At 37.2% G+C, this 15,251-nt stretch overlaps 1 protein-coding gene across 1 annotated transcript; it reads right to left on the minus strand.

Moving 5' to 3' along the window:
- Positions 1–383: 383 nt before the first annotated feature.
- Positions 384–15,106, minus strand: LOC124875502 (5-hydroxytryptamine receptor 3A-like). The gene is made up of 13 exons (XM_047377713.1): positions 15,033–15,106; positions 11,934–12,014; positions 10,694–10,744; positions 10,320–10,391; positions 9,457–9,620; positions 5,804–5,848; positions 5,570–5,679; positions 4,835–5,004; positions 4,534–4,694; positions 2,190–2,400; positions 1,928–2,098; positions 1,757–1,830; positions 384–1,685 (listed from the first exon to the last, which is right to left on the minus strand). The coding sequence occupies exons 1-13, from the start codon at positions 15,070–15,072 to the stop codon at positions 1,452–1,454; spliced, it is 1,584 nt and encodes a 527-aa protein (XP_047233669.1). The 5' UTR covers positions 15,073–15,106; the 3' UTR covers positions 384–1,451.
- Between the last annotated feature and the right edge of the window lie 145 nt (positions 15,107–15,251).

A 15,251-nucleotide genomic window follows, 5' to 3' on the forward strand; every position in this document is an offset into this window, starting at 1 on the left:
GTCTCTTGCTTTTTTTCTGAGTTGATTTACACATTAAGGCACATTCATCTCTACCACAACACTATCATGTCTTGACACCGTTTGAACAGATGATTGTGGCACAGTCAGGTACCGTATATGGAAAATGTATCCAAGAATGGGCAAGACTTGGCGAGGTCCACAACACCCTTTCTGATATCTTTGTTGCCATACAGGGAATCAATGTTTTTGAGGTGTTGCCTTACAGTATATCAACCGGTGTGCCTTCATTTCACCAATGAACATGTTTACTTTAGCACAAATGAGTTCCAAATGCTAGTTTGCATTGGTCTGATGCCCACATACATCAAAAACACAGAAACCAGATAGAAAGTAGGAGAAACGTCAACAGTGTTTGGAAACATTTGGGAGAACTTTATTTGAATCACATGATTACAAAAAGCTTCTAGCATGTAGCTTTTAAATGTTAACAGACACAAATCAGTCTTTCACCATCCACAACATGACGCATAACTTCTGAGCCTTAAAAGGACTTGAATTCCAAAATGAAAATACACATCATATTGTTTTTTCTAAACTTTTTACTCAGTTTAACAGAAAACACATATCTGGTGGTGTTACGCCATGTATGTACACCAATGGTACTGCTTTGAGGATAGGGCACAAATGCTCTGGACAAACTATAAAAGTTTTAATTTAACAGGACGCGGTTGAATAAGGATGCTTTTGTGGTAAAACAACAATAATGGACATGCAAGAGCAAAATATGCTTTCTGTGACTCTAAACCTTCCTATCAGTTTCATAAATGCTTGATGTATTTTTAAAAAAATGAGACATATAGTAGTACAATTAGTAACATTTCACATATAAGCACATCATTCAACAATGCATATATATACTGCAAGTATTATTTTAATATTGGTTCATGGTCAACAACAATACATAGTAATCTACCTTGTATTCCCAATTTGTCATGTTACTACAATGAATTGTAAATTTTTTACTGGGACTTTGTGCATGTGCATGATGGTGACGTCGCAGGAAATTGAAACTAATATTTTACAAGAAAAAATTTCTGTTAATATGAAATGCATGCATGCATAAGCTCCATTTGCTTTGCCATTGTAGTAAAGGTGAGATGGAAATGAAAAGGGATGAACTTGGTCAGTTACAGGTGGCTTTCCAATTAAGTAGGACAAGCCTGAATCCCTTTTGGTTTGGTTGAAAAAACAAGAACATTACACTACACCAATGGTTTTCATTTTTCAGTGGAGCCAGAAGCTGACTAATAACATTATTGCACATATTACCAGCTTTAGCAAAGCAAAATTATGATGTAAAAAGAACTAATCAGAGACAACATGTATAAGCACCAACTGAAATGAATAAAATAAGCAAATGTCATCAAACATGTCAATGCCCTAAAATAAAAACACAGTAATTTAAGTTAAACTTACATTTTCTTTAATTACTATTCGTCTGCAGAATACCACATTATAGAGACAAACGCTAAAAACAGGATAGTTGCTGTGACATAAAAAACTGCATAAACCTTGTTTATTTTTTGAGCAGTTCTGGTCCAATAGCGGGGTTTCTCCTCTTCCTGTCTGCCACTGAGAAGAATTATTGATTTCTTGATGTATCCAAGCTCGTCTGACATCTTTTCTAGTGCAAGGGACACTTCAGTAAGTCCGCCCATTCCACCCTGCAAACATGCCTGTCATCAAACTCACAAATGAACCTGATACAGCAAGATGCGACTTTTATAGTTCTTACCTCTTTTCCAATAAATGGTGTTCCATCAGCTGAGGTTTTGTTAACAGATGCACAACTACTACATTTCTTGATCCCTAAAGCAGTGCAATACATATTGTCCAAGCATGAGCATTTGAGTCAAGACAGAACATGACTGACTAAACATTAGGAATGATAATACGGTGGTCTCACCTATAAAACAGCTTTGCAAGTCGGTCAGTTTCTTCTCCTGACCTTCAATCTGGCATTTTGTCATTTCCTTTTCATCGTCCTGGGATGCATCTTTATCAATTAGATGAATGACCACAATAGTCTCCAACAAGCTGAGCAGCATAAGAGCAAAGGTCCCAATGCAGTAAACCGCTGAGGGAAGCAAACAGGTGCATCACTACCAACACTGATTAAGCATATGCCGTTCCTTCTCGCAGATATTAGTGAAGAAAAAATGTTTAACCTATTAACGGAATCTTGTCTGATGAAGACGGAAGAATATCATTGAGAATGAGCTGCATCACTGTGACTGCAAGCAGAATAGTGATCTTGAAGCCAACCTTCTCACCGCCAGTGTCTGACATTAAGAGGGAGGCGAAGTCCAGACACAGGAAGAAAAGGACAGGCAACAAGAAGTTTGCAATATAGAGGACAGACCTCCTCTTCATGTTTATCTGGGGAATGTGTGAGAAATTAATTCCTTTCCATTACAAAAAAACACATGATTAGTAACCATATAGTATGTTAAAAAGCATTAAAAACAAAATCAAAACCATATGGACTAATGCAATCTAGCAACCTACTATTGGTGCACATTGCGAGGTGCTGTTGCAAATTCAGCTGCCTTTGGGACACGCATGAATGACAGACTAATAATGAACGCAGTTACTTGAATAACACTGCAGGTGTTATATAAACATATTGGCATCCACTCCTCTCAGAATTTGACAACTTTGGGTTGAAACGTCCATTACTGCATATTCATTGAGGAAAATGTGTTAACTGAACAGGGGTGTTATTTTGTGCTTCTGATCTCATTTCGCATGTAACTACATCACACTGCGTGTGTTTTTGCGGTGCTGTCTGGTTTCAAGAGTCTCTGTCTGTCTCTAGACAGAGAGATTGCCATGGAATGAGAGAGAGATATTTGACACAGCCTCTCAGCCCAATCGGGTCCAGCCCACGTGAATATCTTGTGGGACCAGATAAGGTCGGGCAGGGCTGTAATGTGGTATACCCCAGTGCTATACACCCTCTAACACCGTTCGCTCTGCTGAAGTGCTGCCACTCAGAGGATAACACAAAGAGAGAGTCAGTACCTCCGTGTCACTCCTCCTGCCAAACTCAGCCTCTGTGGGAAAACTTACCTCCTCCAACAAGCCTTTGTCTACCGCCCACAGTAAGCTAACCTTACTCCTGTCCTGCACAACCTACATTACCTTCATCCAAACAAACAATAACATCTCCCCTCTCTTCCTCAGTGCTGACCCAGACTCCTCCGGCAGATCCAGTCAGTGTTAGGTTTCAACCCTATTGTGCTTCAATAAACCTGTTAAACTGCTGTTCTGCCCGTTGCCCATAATCAGTTGTTCATTTTAAGATCATGACAATTATTGGTTGTCACATACGTTTACAGTCAGAAAGTCTGCAGCAGCTTCCTGTCTGTGCAGCATGACCTGCTCCAAGCTTTGATAACTTTAAGAGCCATCTAATACACCATTTATTACATTTTATGACATTCTAGACAAAGCTAGGCAAAGGTTCTGAAGTAGGAGAAACACCTTTTCAGTAAGTTTTGTCTGCCAGCGGTTAATTAAAACAGCCCTGAAATACAGTCACATTCAATAAACTATTATTAAAAAGTTAATTTATTTCTGTAACTGAATTCACAAAGTGAAACTCATTATATAGATTAATTACACACAAACTGTTGTTTTCAAGCCTTTACTTCTGTTAATTATGATTGTCTGCATACAGCTATTGAAAACTTATTAAGATTAATAACATTTAAGATTAGAATATTGCATCAGACTTAAAATATTAAAAACATTTTAATGCAGAAATGTGGGCTTAATGAAAATTAGGTTTAATACTTTATTTTCAAAAGATACTTTTAATCTGACAAATTAGTCTTATCGCAAATTCTAATTTATTGAATATGACTGTATGTGCTGTAAGCTGATTTATCAGCAAGTTGTATCAAAATGCAGAGTAGACAAGCTAAACGTAGCCTATTACTGAAACAAACTGCACCACACAAAAAGGCAGGAGCAACACGTGAATTTAAAGACCCTAGTTGTATGTGTCCAGACAGAAACAACTGATGCTATCAGCTCTTATGTGCTGTCAGTACGCTACATAAGCTGTCTTAAATGAGTTAACCTCATGTTGTAGCAGTATAGAAACTTGTCTTGCAGACATTCCAGAAGCAAAATATCTGTTGCCGACAAGAAAAAGAAGAACAACAAGAGTAGGAGCATGTAAATAAGTCTAATAGTTTTTTTATGTTCTTTAAAGCCACTAAGTTTAAAAGCATAAACATGGTATTCTTTTTATTGACTTTAAAGGTCGAACTACTGGGCTGATACTTTTCTTAAATGACTTAGATTAAGGACAAAAACTCCAGATCAGGAAGTCCCTAGTTATTAGTCTTAAATGCATATACTTAAAATGTATTTTGATCTGTCTCTCCGCCACTTTTTAAAAATGAAATTCATGCAAAAAGAACAGAAAACACATTATAAAAAAACATTAAGAGATCACAACCAAGATGATTTTCCAACTGAGCTGCTGTTAAAAATACTTACCGTGTAAACAATCATTGTTTGATTAAAGCCAAAATGGTTGACAGTTTTGCTCATGACTGTCATGCTAACAAACAGCCACTCGTACTGTGTCTGCAATGTTTTTCTAGACCACTCTGTGATCTCTGTATTATTGCTGTTGTAGAATAACTTTATTTCTTCATCTGAATTAGAAAACAGAAAAACCAAAACAGCGTTATAGACTTCTTCAGGCATGTTAACATGGAACATGTGTACATGGCTTACTTCTGTTTGTGCTAATGAATCCATAAAGTCAGGTTTAAAAAAAATGTTCTGGCTTCACCTGAGTGAATAATTGACTTGAAGGAGATGTTGCATCTCTGAATGTCGAATGGGAACTTGTAAACACGCATCTTGCATGTGCTGATCACCACCTGGTCATTTCTAAATTCAACCCAACCGTGGCTCCTGATGTTGAGATAAGGGCTCGGCGAGGCTTTGTCCTGCTCTGTCCTGCAGGATAACATAAACAAACAATGACCTTGAAAATGAATCTCACATACTGTAACAAGCTAATTTCAGGTTACAGTTTTACAAAATCTCTGTCAAGTAATAAGATAAAATTACTCTTTCTTTGACATCAAGTGCCTTCTTCAATTTTACAAAGTGTTTTGCTGCAAGACACAAATACCATTTTAATTTCATAATGAGCACGACATACTGTTTCCATGATGATAGGATGTGACTCAGAAAGACCCAGAAGCGCAATAACTGTAGTTTGCAGTAGCGCAGCTCCGCAACAGATACATTATGCAGCTTCGCTATGTTTGGCCCAATCTTGCACCTCAACTTTAATAAACTAGATGTACTTAGAGCTTTGAGGGTTACGGTGGGGGAAACTCTGCTGTCAGCAAGCAGCGGGGTCTCTCACACCCCAGCCTCAACCCCAATTTTAAAACACTTTAAACATACACATCTATATTTATAGAAACATTCTACATTACATTTCTCTAATAGATTTGACTTTGTTTGGTTCTTTTTCTTTACTCCAAGTGAGCAAATATAAATTGAAACTTACATCTCTTCAATAGTCAGATCCGGCATCCACAAAAGTTTAGTGGGCACCAAGATATGTTCAACTCCACAGAATTGGTTCGGGGACCACCAGATGTACTCATTGTCCCATCTCTACTCAGTGGAAAGAAACAGGAGTGGTGGTACAATTAAGAGATAAAAATACAGAACCAAGAAATGCAAATGTCTAATTTGAAATATGCGTGAAATGCTTTATTTCAACGTAAATTAAACTCACTAAATAAATCCAGATGTAGGCAATGAAAGTCTGGTCAGTTTCTCTCTGTGGGCAAAAGAAATAAGCTGAGTGTTTTATAGCATTCCACAGTTAACAAAACCCATATAAAAAAAAACTTAAATCATGACTAATTTATGACACTTTATATGCCAGTTTCTCACCCTAAAATGACTCATTTCTAACATCTGAGAATATATTTAGAGCACGTTCCAAAGAAAAAGAAAATGCAAATAAATATTTGGAGAAAAATATGTTCCTATTTAACTGGACTGCTAACAACAACATGACAATAGGACAACATAGAAAAGCCCTCAAACCCTGCAAATAGGTAACCTTTAAACGTGTATGCAAACTGTGATAACATGAGCTGTTTTCACACAAAAAACACTAAACAATTAATACAGTCTGAAAAGCATCCTCTTGAACTTTTTTTTTACATTTGATGGGCTTTTACCTCCCTATTTGATGTTTTTTTACTGAGATTTTATGTGATAAACCAACACAAAGTAGTGGATGAAAGTGAAATGTAAAGAAAATGACGGGTTTTAACTTTTTTAACAAGTAAATGTAAAAAGTGTGATGTGAATTTTTATCCAGCCACTTTGAATCGATATTTTCTGAATCGCTTTCACTGTCATACCAGCTGTATGTCTTAACTACAGATTCTCAATTAGATTTAGGTCTGAACTTTGACTGGGGTATACAGGTCCTTCTCAAAATATTAGCATATTGTGATAAAGTTCATTATTTTCCATAATGTAATGATGAAAATTTAAAATTCATATATTTTAGATTCATTGCACACTAACTGAAATATTTCAGGTCTTTTATTGTCTTAATACGGATGATTTTGGCATACAGCTCATGAAAACCCAAAATTCCTATCTCACAAAATTAGCATATCATTAAAAGGGTCTCTAAACGAGCTATGAACCTAATCATCTGAATCAACAAGTTAACTCTAAACACCTGCAAAAGATTCTTGAGGCCTTTAAAACTCCCAGCCTGGTTCATCACTCAAAACCCCAATCATGGGTAAGACTGCCGACCTGACTGGTGTCCAGAAGGCCACTATTGACACCCTCAAGCAAGAGGGTAAGACACAGAAATAAATTTCTGAACGAATAGGCTGTTTCCAGAGTACTGTATCAAGGCACCTCAGTGGGAAGTCTGTGGGAAGGAAGGAAAAAGTGTGGCAGAAAACGCTGCACAACGAGAAGAGGTGACCGGACCCTGAAGAAGATTGTGGAGAAGGGCCGATTCCAGACCTTGGGGGACCTGCGGAAGCAGTGGACTGAGTCTGGAGTAGAAACATCCAGAGCCACCGTGCACAGGCGTGTGCAGGAAATGGGCTACAGGTGCCGCATTCCCCAGGTCAAGCCACTTTTGAACCAGAAACAGCGGCAGAAGCGCCTGACCTGGGCTACAGAGAAGCAGCACTGGACTGTTGCTCAGTGGTCCAAAGTACTTTTTTCGGATGAAAGCAAATTCTGCATGTCATTCGGAAATCAAGGTGCCAGAGTCTGGAGGAAGACTGGGGAGAAGGAAATGCCAAAATGCCAGAAGTCCAGTGTCAAGTACCCACAGTCAGTGATGGTCTGGGGTGCCGTGTCAGCTGCTGGTGTTGGTCCACTGTGTTTTATCAAGGGCAGGGTCAATGCAGCTAGCTATCAGGAGATTTTGGAGCACTTCATGCTTCCATCTGCTGAAAAGCTTTATGGAGATGAAGATTACATTTTTCAGCACGACCTGGCACCTGCTCACAGTGCCAAAACCAGTGGTAAATGGTTTACTGACCATGGTATCACTGTGCTCAATTGGCCTGCCAACTCTCCTGACCTGAACCCCATAGAGAATCTGTGGGATATTGTGAAGAGAACGTTGAGAGACTCAAGACCCAACACTCTGGATGAGCTAAAGGCCGCTATCGAAGCATCCTGGGCCTCTATAAGACCTCAGCAGTGCCACGGGCTGATTGCCTCCATGCCACACCACATTGAAGCAGTCATTTCTGCCAAAGGATTCCCGACCAAGTATTGAGTGCATAACTGTACATGATTATTTGAAGGTTGACGTTTTTTGTATTAAAAACACTTTTCTTTTATTGGTCGGATGAAATATGCTAATTTTGTGAGATAGGAATTTTGGGTTTTCATGAGCTGTATGCCAAAATCATCCGTATTAAGACAATAAAAGACCTGAAATATTTCAGTTAGTGTGCAATGAATCTAAAATATATGAATGTTAAATTTTCATCATGACATTATGGAAAATAATGAACTTTATCACAATATGCTAATATTTTGTGAAGGACCTGTATGTATATGCTTGAATCCCAACCATTAAGTTTTGCTCCGGCTGTATGTTTAAGTTCTCTGACCTTCTCAAAGGTGAATTACTGCCCCAGTCTCAAGTCTTTTACAGCCTCTAAAAGGTTTTCTTCCAGGATGGTTTTAGTTTCATCCAATCAGCTCTGGCCAGCTTTCTTGTCCCTGCCTCACAAACTGATTGGCCACAGGGTGAAGAGAAATTAAAAGGTTTTAGTCAAGGTAGTGCAGGGAAATATTAAGGACCACAATGGTCGGAGTTTTACTATTTACAAATCATAAACCACGCCTGAAAGATGAAAGAAAAGGAAAAGGACGCCTCAGCCAAGAACCTAATCTATAATGAATGAGCTCACAGGGATCATAAACAACAGGGAGGAAATCTAACAAAATATAAATGTACATAATTGGAAGAAAAAACAGCAAAAAGAAAACATTAAGGAAACTAAAACTCCTAACACGGGCAGATAATGACACAAAATGTCTGTGTTCCAGATAATTATCCACATGGATCATTTTATACATGAAAAAAACATATACAAGACATTTTTGCATATTCAATAATACATACATAATTTGTATTACATTTCTTTATGTTTTTATTTCATATCTGTTATTCATTTTTTACCATTTTACACAGATTAATGTGACAATGTCACACAGTTATGTTTAATGGCAGCACAGCGTACTACACTGGCGGCTGGAGGCGGGGCTTCAAGCCATAATTCCAGCCCTCAGTGGGTGAGGTTCTGTACGTGGTAGAGGCAGGACGAGCAGAGTAGAGCCGTGTGGCGCTGGAAATGTCAATGGATAAGAGGCATAATAGTTTTTCTGTCAATAGATTCCATTTCCAGCTTCTCCAGAAAAACCTTTGCTACTTGGCTGCTACTCTGATTAATGCTCTCCTTGCCAGACATGTCAGCTTAGGTGGAAGACTTCGCCTAGACATGATTGCAGCTGTACCATACCTTTCCCATTTCTGATATTGGGACTCCAATGGAAAGGTAAGGCTTGAGTTAGGGTTTTTATATACATGTCAACAAACATCTCTAACAATGTTCTCTAACAACCCTGTAAGGCCTTCAAAGAACAGTTGTATTTAGACTGAGATTAAATTATCTAATTGGTTACACAGAGGTTTATCTAGGGGTATTGACGTAAAAATGGAAGAATGCATATATACGCAACACTATACTTATCTTGCTATATCAAATAAAATCTCAGTACAAAACACTCCAGTTTTTGGTTGTGATTTAACAAAATGTGGAAAGGTTCAATTGATATGAATACTTCTCCAATGCATTTTAGGAAGTTTTAAGAACTTACCACATCTAGGATAGCATAAATCTTCATCTCTAGAAGTACCCAGGTCAAACTATTATGGTGTTTAACAGGCCTACCCAGGGTGTACTTCTCACTGTTCTGGGTCAGATTTAGATGGTTTATAACAGCTTGAGAACCACATTCTTCTGGAACATAAACCTCATTTTCTGAAATTATAGGAAGACACATTCAACATGAAAGAGTTTATTTATATTCAAAAAAATAATAAAATGTTGACTCTGTTTCGTGTTTGGTTTCTGAACCTTCACTTTTTTCTGCATTAGATTTATAATGTCTTTTCATAATTACTTACAGTTTGTTTGAATAAAAAACATTTCACATCAGTGTGTTGAAGCTTATCTACAGTTGGCAGTTTCAAGTCACAAAAACAAACTGGACCTTTTCCCTTGAAAATTGAATTTCCAGGATTGAGAGTCGGACGTTTCTCACCAACCTCATCTTCAAAATCTAAAATGACTGTCTTAAAATTAAAAGGCGATGGCAATAGTGTTAATAAAACTACCAGCAATAGACATTGTATTGTCCAATATCTATCAGTTAGTATGTTTGTATGGTGTGAAAAATGCCTAACATGTGCACATTTATCACTGCCCATTGCTAACTATCCTGGACAGAGAACATTACTGATTTTCTGGACTCCGTCAAGAACATTGCTCTGATGTGACAGCAGTCCCAGATCCTATCACAGAGTTTTAACATAAATGCCATTAAACTTAAATGTACTAAAAAGCCATTGTGAATTTTAAATCAAATTTTTTTTTCAACAGTACCTTTGTTTTTAAATGTTTTTCACATATTAATATCTACATTTATATCTGTGTATTTAATATGTATTTGTTTCTTACCTCGAATTTGTTCAAAGATCCGTTTAAAATTTTCAGCCGTTGGGTTGCCCATAGCACTTGTATTAATAAATGCTGAAAGAAGAGCATATAATGCTTTTTACCCCAAGTATAAACACAGATTAATCTTAAAATAATATACCAATCAGGTGCTGATCTGTTATTTTTTCCAGCTTCTTTATTTTCTCTTAGATTGTGCAATTGTGCAAATGTGTGATTATAGAATAATAATCTGTAGAACATACAACAATATAATTATTCAGTCATTCAGGAAATTTTTTGTCTGCACAACTGGCTTTGAGTTTGCTTAAAGACTAAATATAACAATAAAATGGCTAACTATTAGAGCATACAATAGATTAGATTGGTTATTGTACCAGGCATTAAGAGCAGCATGTCATCTGGGTCTGGATCAGAGCTATTTCCACCTGGCAGAAAGAAGAACAACTTTGTTACAAATATTGTCAGTATTATCTCTTTGCAGACACAATACTTGTGCATTAAATTTAGCAACAATAAATGGAATTTACACACAGAAAGGGAATTATTTAAGTCTGGTTTAGAGATATTTCACTTGAAAAAAGAAGACAGATTTTATTCTCATTACTCACTGGCCACTATATTTGATTAACCTTGCTAGTACATAGATTGAGCAAGGTGTCAGAAACATCCCTGAGAAATTTCATACATGTTGACATGATGGCATCACAGCAGATCTCTCGGATGCACATACATGTTTGTAATCCCTTGTTCCTCCACATCCCACAGATGCTCTATTGGATCATGATCTGGTTACGTTGGAGGCCACAGCATTACAGTTAACACGGTTTAATTTTCAAGAAACCAGTTTGAGATGATTTAAGCTTTGTGACACATTGCATCATCCTGCTGTATATAGCCATCAAAATATACAGTGGTCATAAATAGATGGACATGATAAGCAACAAACTCAGGCTGTGGTGTTTTAATGATGCTTAATTTACCACCTCATTATACCACCACCATAAACCATCTATACAAGATCTATGCTTTTATATTGTTTATGTCAAATTATGTGGCAGCTGAAATCAAGACTCATCACACCAGGCAATTGTTTTTCCAATCTGTTATTGTCTAATTTTGGTGAGCCTGTGTGAATTACAGCGTTGGCTTTTTGTGCTTAGCGGGCAGGATTGGCCGGCGTGGTCTTCTTCTGCAATAGCTGATCTTAATCGAGCATTCAGAGATGCTAGTCTGCATACCTTGGTTGTAATGTGGGGTTGATGTTCTCTTTTTATCATCTTGCGCTATTCTATTATTTCTCATCTGACACCAGCCACACAACTGGTGCTCACTGGAGAGTTTTGTTTTAGATTATGCTCAATAAACTGGAAAGATAGTTATTAATCGAAAGTAGATCAACAAATAATGAAATACTCAGACCAGCCACAACCACGCCACCTTTAAAATCACTTAATTCCCCATTCTCAAATATTCAGCAGTGCCACCTGGGACATACTAATGTGTTCACAGAAAGATTTTTACAAATCATCTCAGGATTTTTTATTTTTTTATTGAGATAATGTGCTATATGATAGTCTGCAGCCTTCAACAACTTTTACAGTTTTAGTTTTGTACCTGACATTTCCTCAGGGCTTTGGAATGATCCTGAAAGATCTTCAAATTGTTGTTGTGGTTGTAAAGATGAAGTATTTCCACCTGAAAAGGACAGAATATTTTGAACATTTCGAACATTATCAATGAATGTTACCTGTCTGGACTGGGAAATTTCTAGTTAAAAACTCAGAATCTTTGATTTGGTATTTTTATTTGCCATGTTTTATGCATGTGTTCACCAATAACTTGAATTTGATAAATAGTGTTTACTCTAAAAACCTTGGATAGGAAATCATTAACTCAGTCTTTTTAAAAGATTAACTTACTGGCTTTTGCATAAAACAAACATGCGTAGCAATGTTTTATTAATTACGCAAAAATGTGTCACCAAAGAATAAAAAACCTTAAAACATTTGATTAAAAACGTATCTAAATTTAATAGCTAAGAGTGGAGCCCTCTCTCTCCTGAGAAGCCAATCTGTTTGAGACATTTGACAGTAAGTCACATCAGTAGGATGCTTTTCCTGCCTGCGAGGCAGTAATTTAATTGTTGAGAAGTGCAGAGAGCCAATAGCCATTAGCTCAGGTTTCAAGGCAGAATTGTTTGGGATAAACATTAAGATTAGATTAAAGTAAAAGCAAAGCAGAGAAGCTATAAAGCGCTTTGAAGTAAGAATTAACTGAGAAAATACAGAACTTATAAAAAGATCAATTATAAACCTTTTGTGCCTCAGATTTTCTTTTGCTGTTTTTCTCACATTTCTTCAATTTTATGGATGGACTACTCTTATCACCATAATGCCTAGCTACCAACAGATGATGAGTGATCTCGAGCTTTTAAGAAACACTGTCCACCTTTTTGGATGAGTTTAGTCCTGCACTACAGCTGGACTTTAATTCATATGCAAATATCATTTCCTACTTTATGGATTTTGCATGGTGTGGAAACAATCATCTCATCTTGAACATAAATAAAACAAAGGAGATGATTGTAGATTTAGAGAGAAACAGGAATAGGTCAAACACTATTTCCATCTTGGGAGAAGAAGTGGAGGTGGTGGAGGAGTATAAATACCTCGGTGTTCACCTGGACAACAGACTAGAGGGGAGTTGCAACTGTGAAGCCATCTACAAGAAGGGACAGAGCAGACTGTACTTCTTGAGGAAGCGTAGGTCCTTTGGTGTTTGCAGCAAGATGCTGCATATCTTTCTGCTGAGAAGAGGGTGATCTCTTCTGCCATCATCTGCAGGGGAAGCAGCATCAGAGCCAGGGACTTGCTAATAAAGCTAATAAAGCTAATAAAGAAGGCTGGCTCTGTTCTGGGGACTCTTCTGGACCCTCTTGAGATCTTTGTAGAAAGAAGGATTCTTCATAAAATGAAGAACATTATGAAGAATCCTAAACATCCTCTTTGTGAGACTTGTACAACAACAGAGTGTCTTCAGTCAGAGGCTTCTTCAGATCTGCTGTAAGACGGAGCGCTACAGGAGATCCTTCCTGCCCACAGCCATCAGCATCTACAATGGCTCTTTGAAGAAACCTTCATAATATGAGCTATAACAACATTTAATTTCCCTTTGGGATTAATAAAATATTTATTTTTGAATCGAATTGAATTGAATTGAATTGAATTGAACTGAATTGAATTGAATTGAATTGAATTGAACTGAATTGAATTGAATTGAACTGAATTGAATTGAATTGAATTGAATTGAATTGAATTGAATTGAATTGAACTGAATTGAATTGAATTGAATTGAATTGAATTGAATTGAATTGAATTGAATTGAATTGAATATGAGGGCACATCTGACCCAAACACATGGCAGTGTCCACCCTTTTCTAAATACAATTTTAGGGCCAGAAATGCATTTAGAATAAGCTAGATTTCATTCAGCTGCAGTATGATACCCTTTAGATTTTTTTTAAATGTGTATCTGTGAAGTTTTATTTCCTTATCCCTTTTTCTGTTGTACTTGAATTTCCATACTGAGGATCAGGTAAGGGCTTATTCTGTTGCATTATATTGTATTGTATTTTATTGTTTTATTAGCCTTAATAAATCTGAAACTTGGAGTTTCATCCATTCACTGATTTTTCAGTTAAAGACCTCAATCCTGAGCATAGCTACATATTAATGAGATACATATTAAAATATTTTTTAATATAGTTCATAATTCTACTTATAACTCCCTAAACATCTTCTAATGTTCAGGTAATCAGGCAATATATACTGAGATTAGACAAGACATGAGATGGTGGCACAGAAGGATCTGACAATAACTGGAAGAACCCGGTGAGTACTTACACATACACACAGGGAGGCAGTGACTGCTGGTACATGGAAGGGGAGACAAATCAACTTAATGTGGAGCAGCTGTGGGAGAGCATGGACTCAGGCATAGAGGGAGAATGGGTGACACAGAAGCAATCTAAATATTACAAGGAAACACCAGGGAAATTAACTGTTTTGAGACGAAAACGATAACATCCTTTTGGATCCTCAGAACAGACAAATTCCCGGAGGATTTGATCTGGATCGAACCCCTCATTCCGGTCCTGAAAAGGTTAATGGCTATCGTTGTGAGTCTTTTCAGATTTGGTGACTCTTTAACAGCCAGTCGCCTGTCCTCTACCCACAGAGTTTCCGGTGTGCTCCTGCAGATGTAATCTGACGTGTCTTGCTGTTCTCATTTCACCACAGAGCAGCAGCATGAATCTATTTAGAATGAGTTATCTTCTTTGTGCAGCCTCCTATTAGTAAGTGCAGAATGTAGATTCATACACCCATCCATTGTTCATACCTACTTATCATTGTCTTTTAAACTGTGATCCATTACATTAACCGCATCCATTACTTCTCACCACTGACTTTTTAAATTATTTACAACTGCCTCTCATAGTGGTTCACAGATAGTAATAGCAAAATACAAGAAAATAAACGGAAACATGCGAAACCTAATGATAATGATTTCTATTTTCTGCTTTATTAAGTATAAATATAAAAGTGACCCTGAATAATTATAATGATTAAAATAGGATTTTCAGTTGCATCTCAAAAATTATGTTAAACATACCTGTCTTTTAATGAAATTAGTTAATTGATTATTTTTGCTTACCTGTAAGGAGGAGCAGAGTAAAGAAACCTGCAAGCATCATAGCTGTGAGGTCAGTGAGCTTCTCCGTCAACTGTGCTCCGATGTTTGCTGTTGCTCTCATGTCACTGCCCTACCTGCACCGGGGAGGGCAGTGCAAATGTATAACAACACATTTTCTTCACAACATTTGCTGCCCCACAAAAAAGTTAATTATATTTTGCATTCTAGGATCTGAGCTGT

The sequence above is a fragment of the Girardinichthys multiradiatus genome, chromosome 10, assembly GCF_021462225.1.
Source record: "Girardinichthys multiradiatus isolate DD_20200921_A chromosome 10, DD_fGirMul_XY1, whole genome shotgun sequence".
Taxonomy (NCBI): Eukaryota; Metazoa; Chordata; class Actinopteri; order Cyprinodontiformes; family Goodeidae; genus Girardinichthys; species Girardinichthys multiradiatus.

Bases quoted from the DNA above. Each gene is read 5' to 3' on its own strand.
- LOC124875502 (XM_047377713.1), bottom strand. From the start codon at position 15,072: ATGATGCTTGCAGGTTTCTTTACTCTGCTCCTCCTTACAG. The intron at 10,745-11,933 runs GTACAAAACTAA...TCTTTCTGCCAG, and splicing joins AAGCCCTGAGGAAATGTCAG to GTGGAAATAGCTCTGATCCA. The intron at 1,686-1,756 runs GTAAGAACTATA...GCATGTTTGCAG, and splicing joins CACCATTTATTGGAAAAGAG to GGTGGAATGGGCGGACTTAC.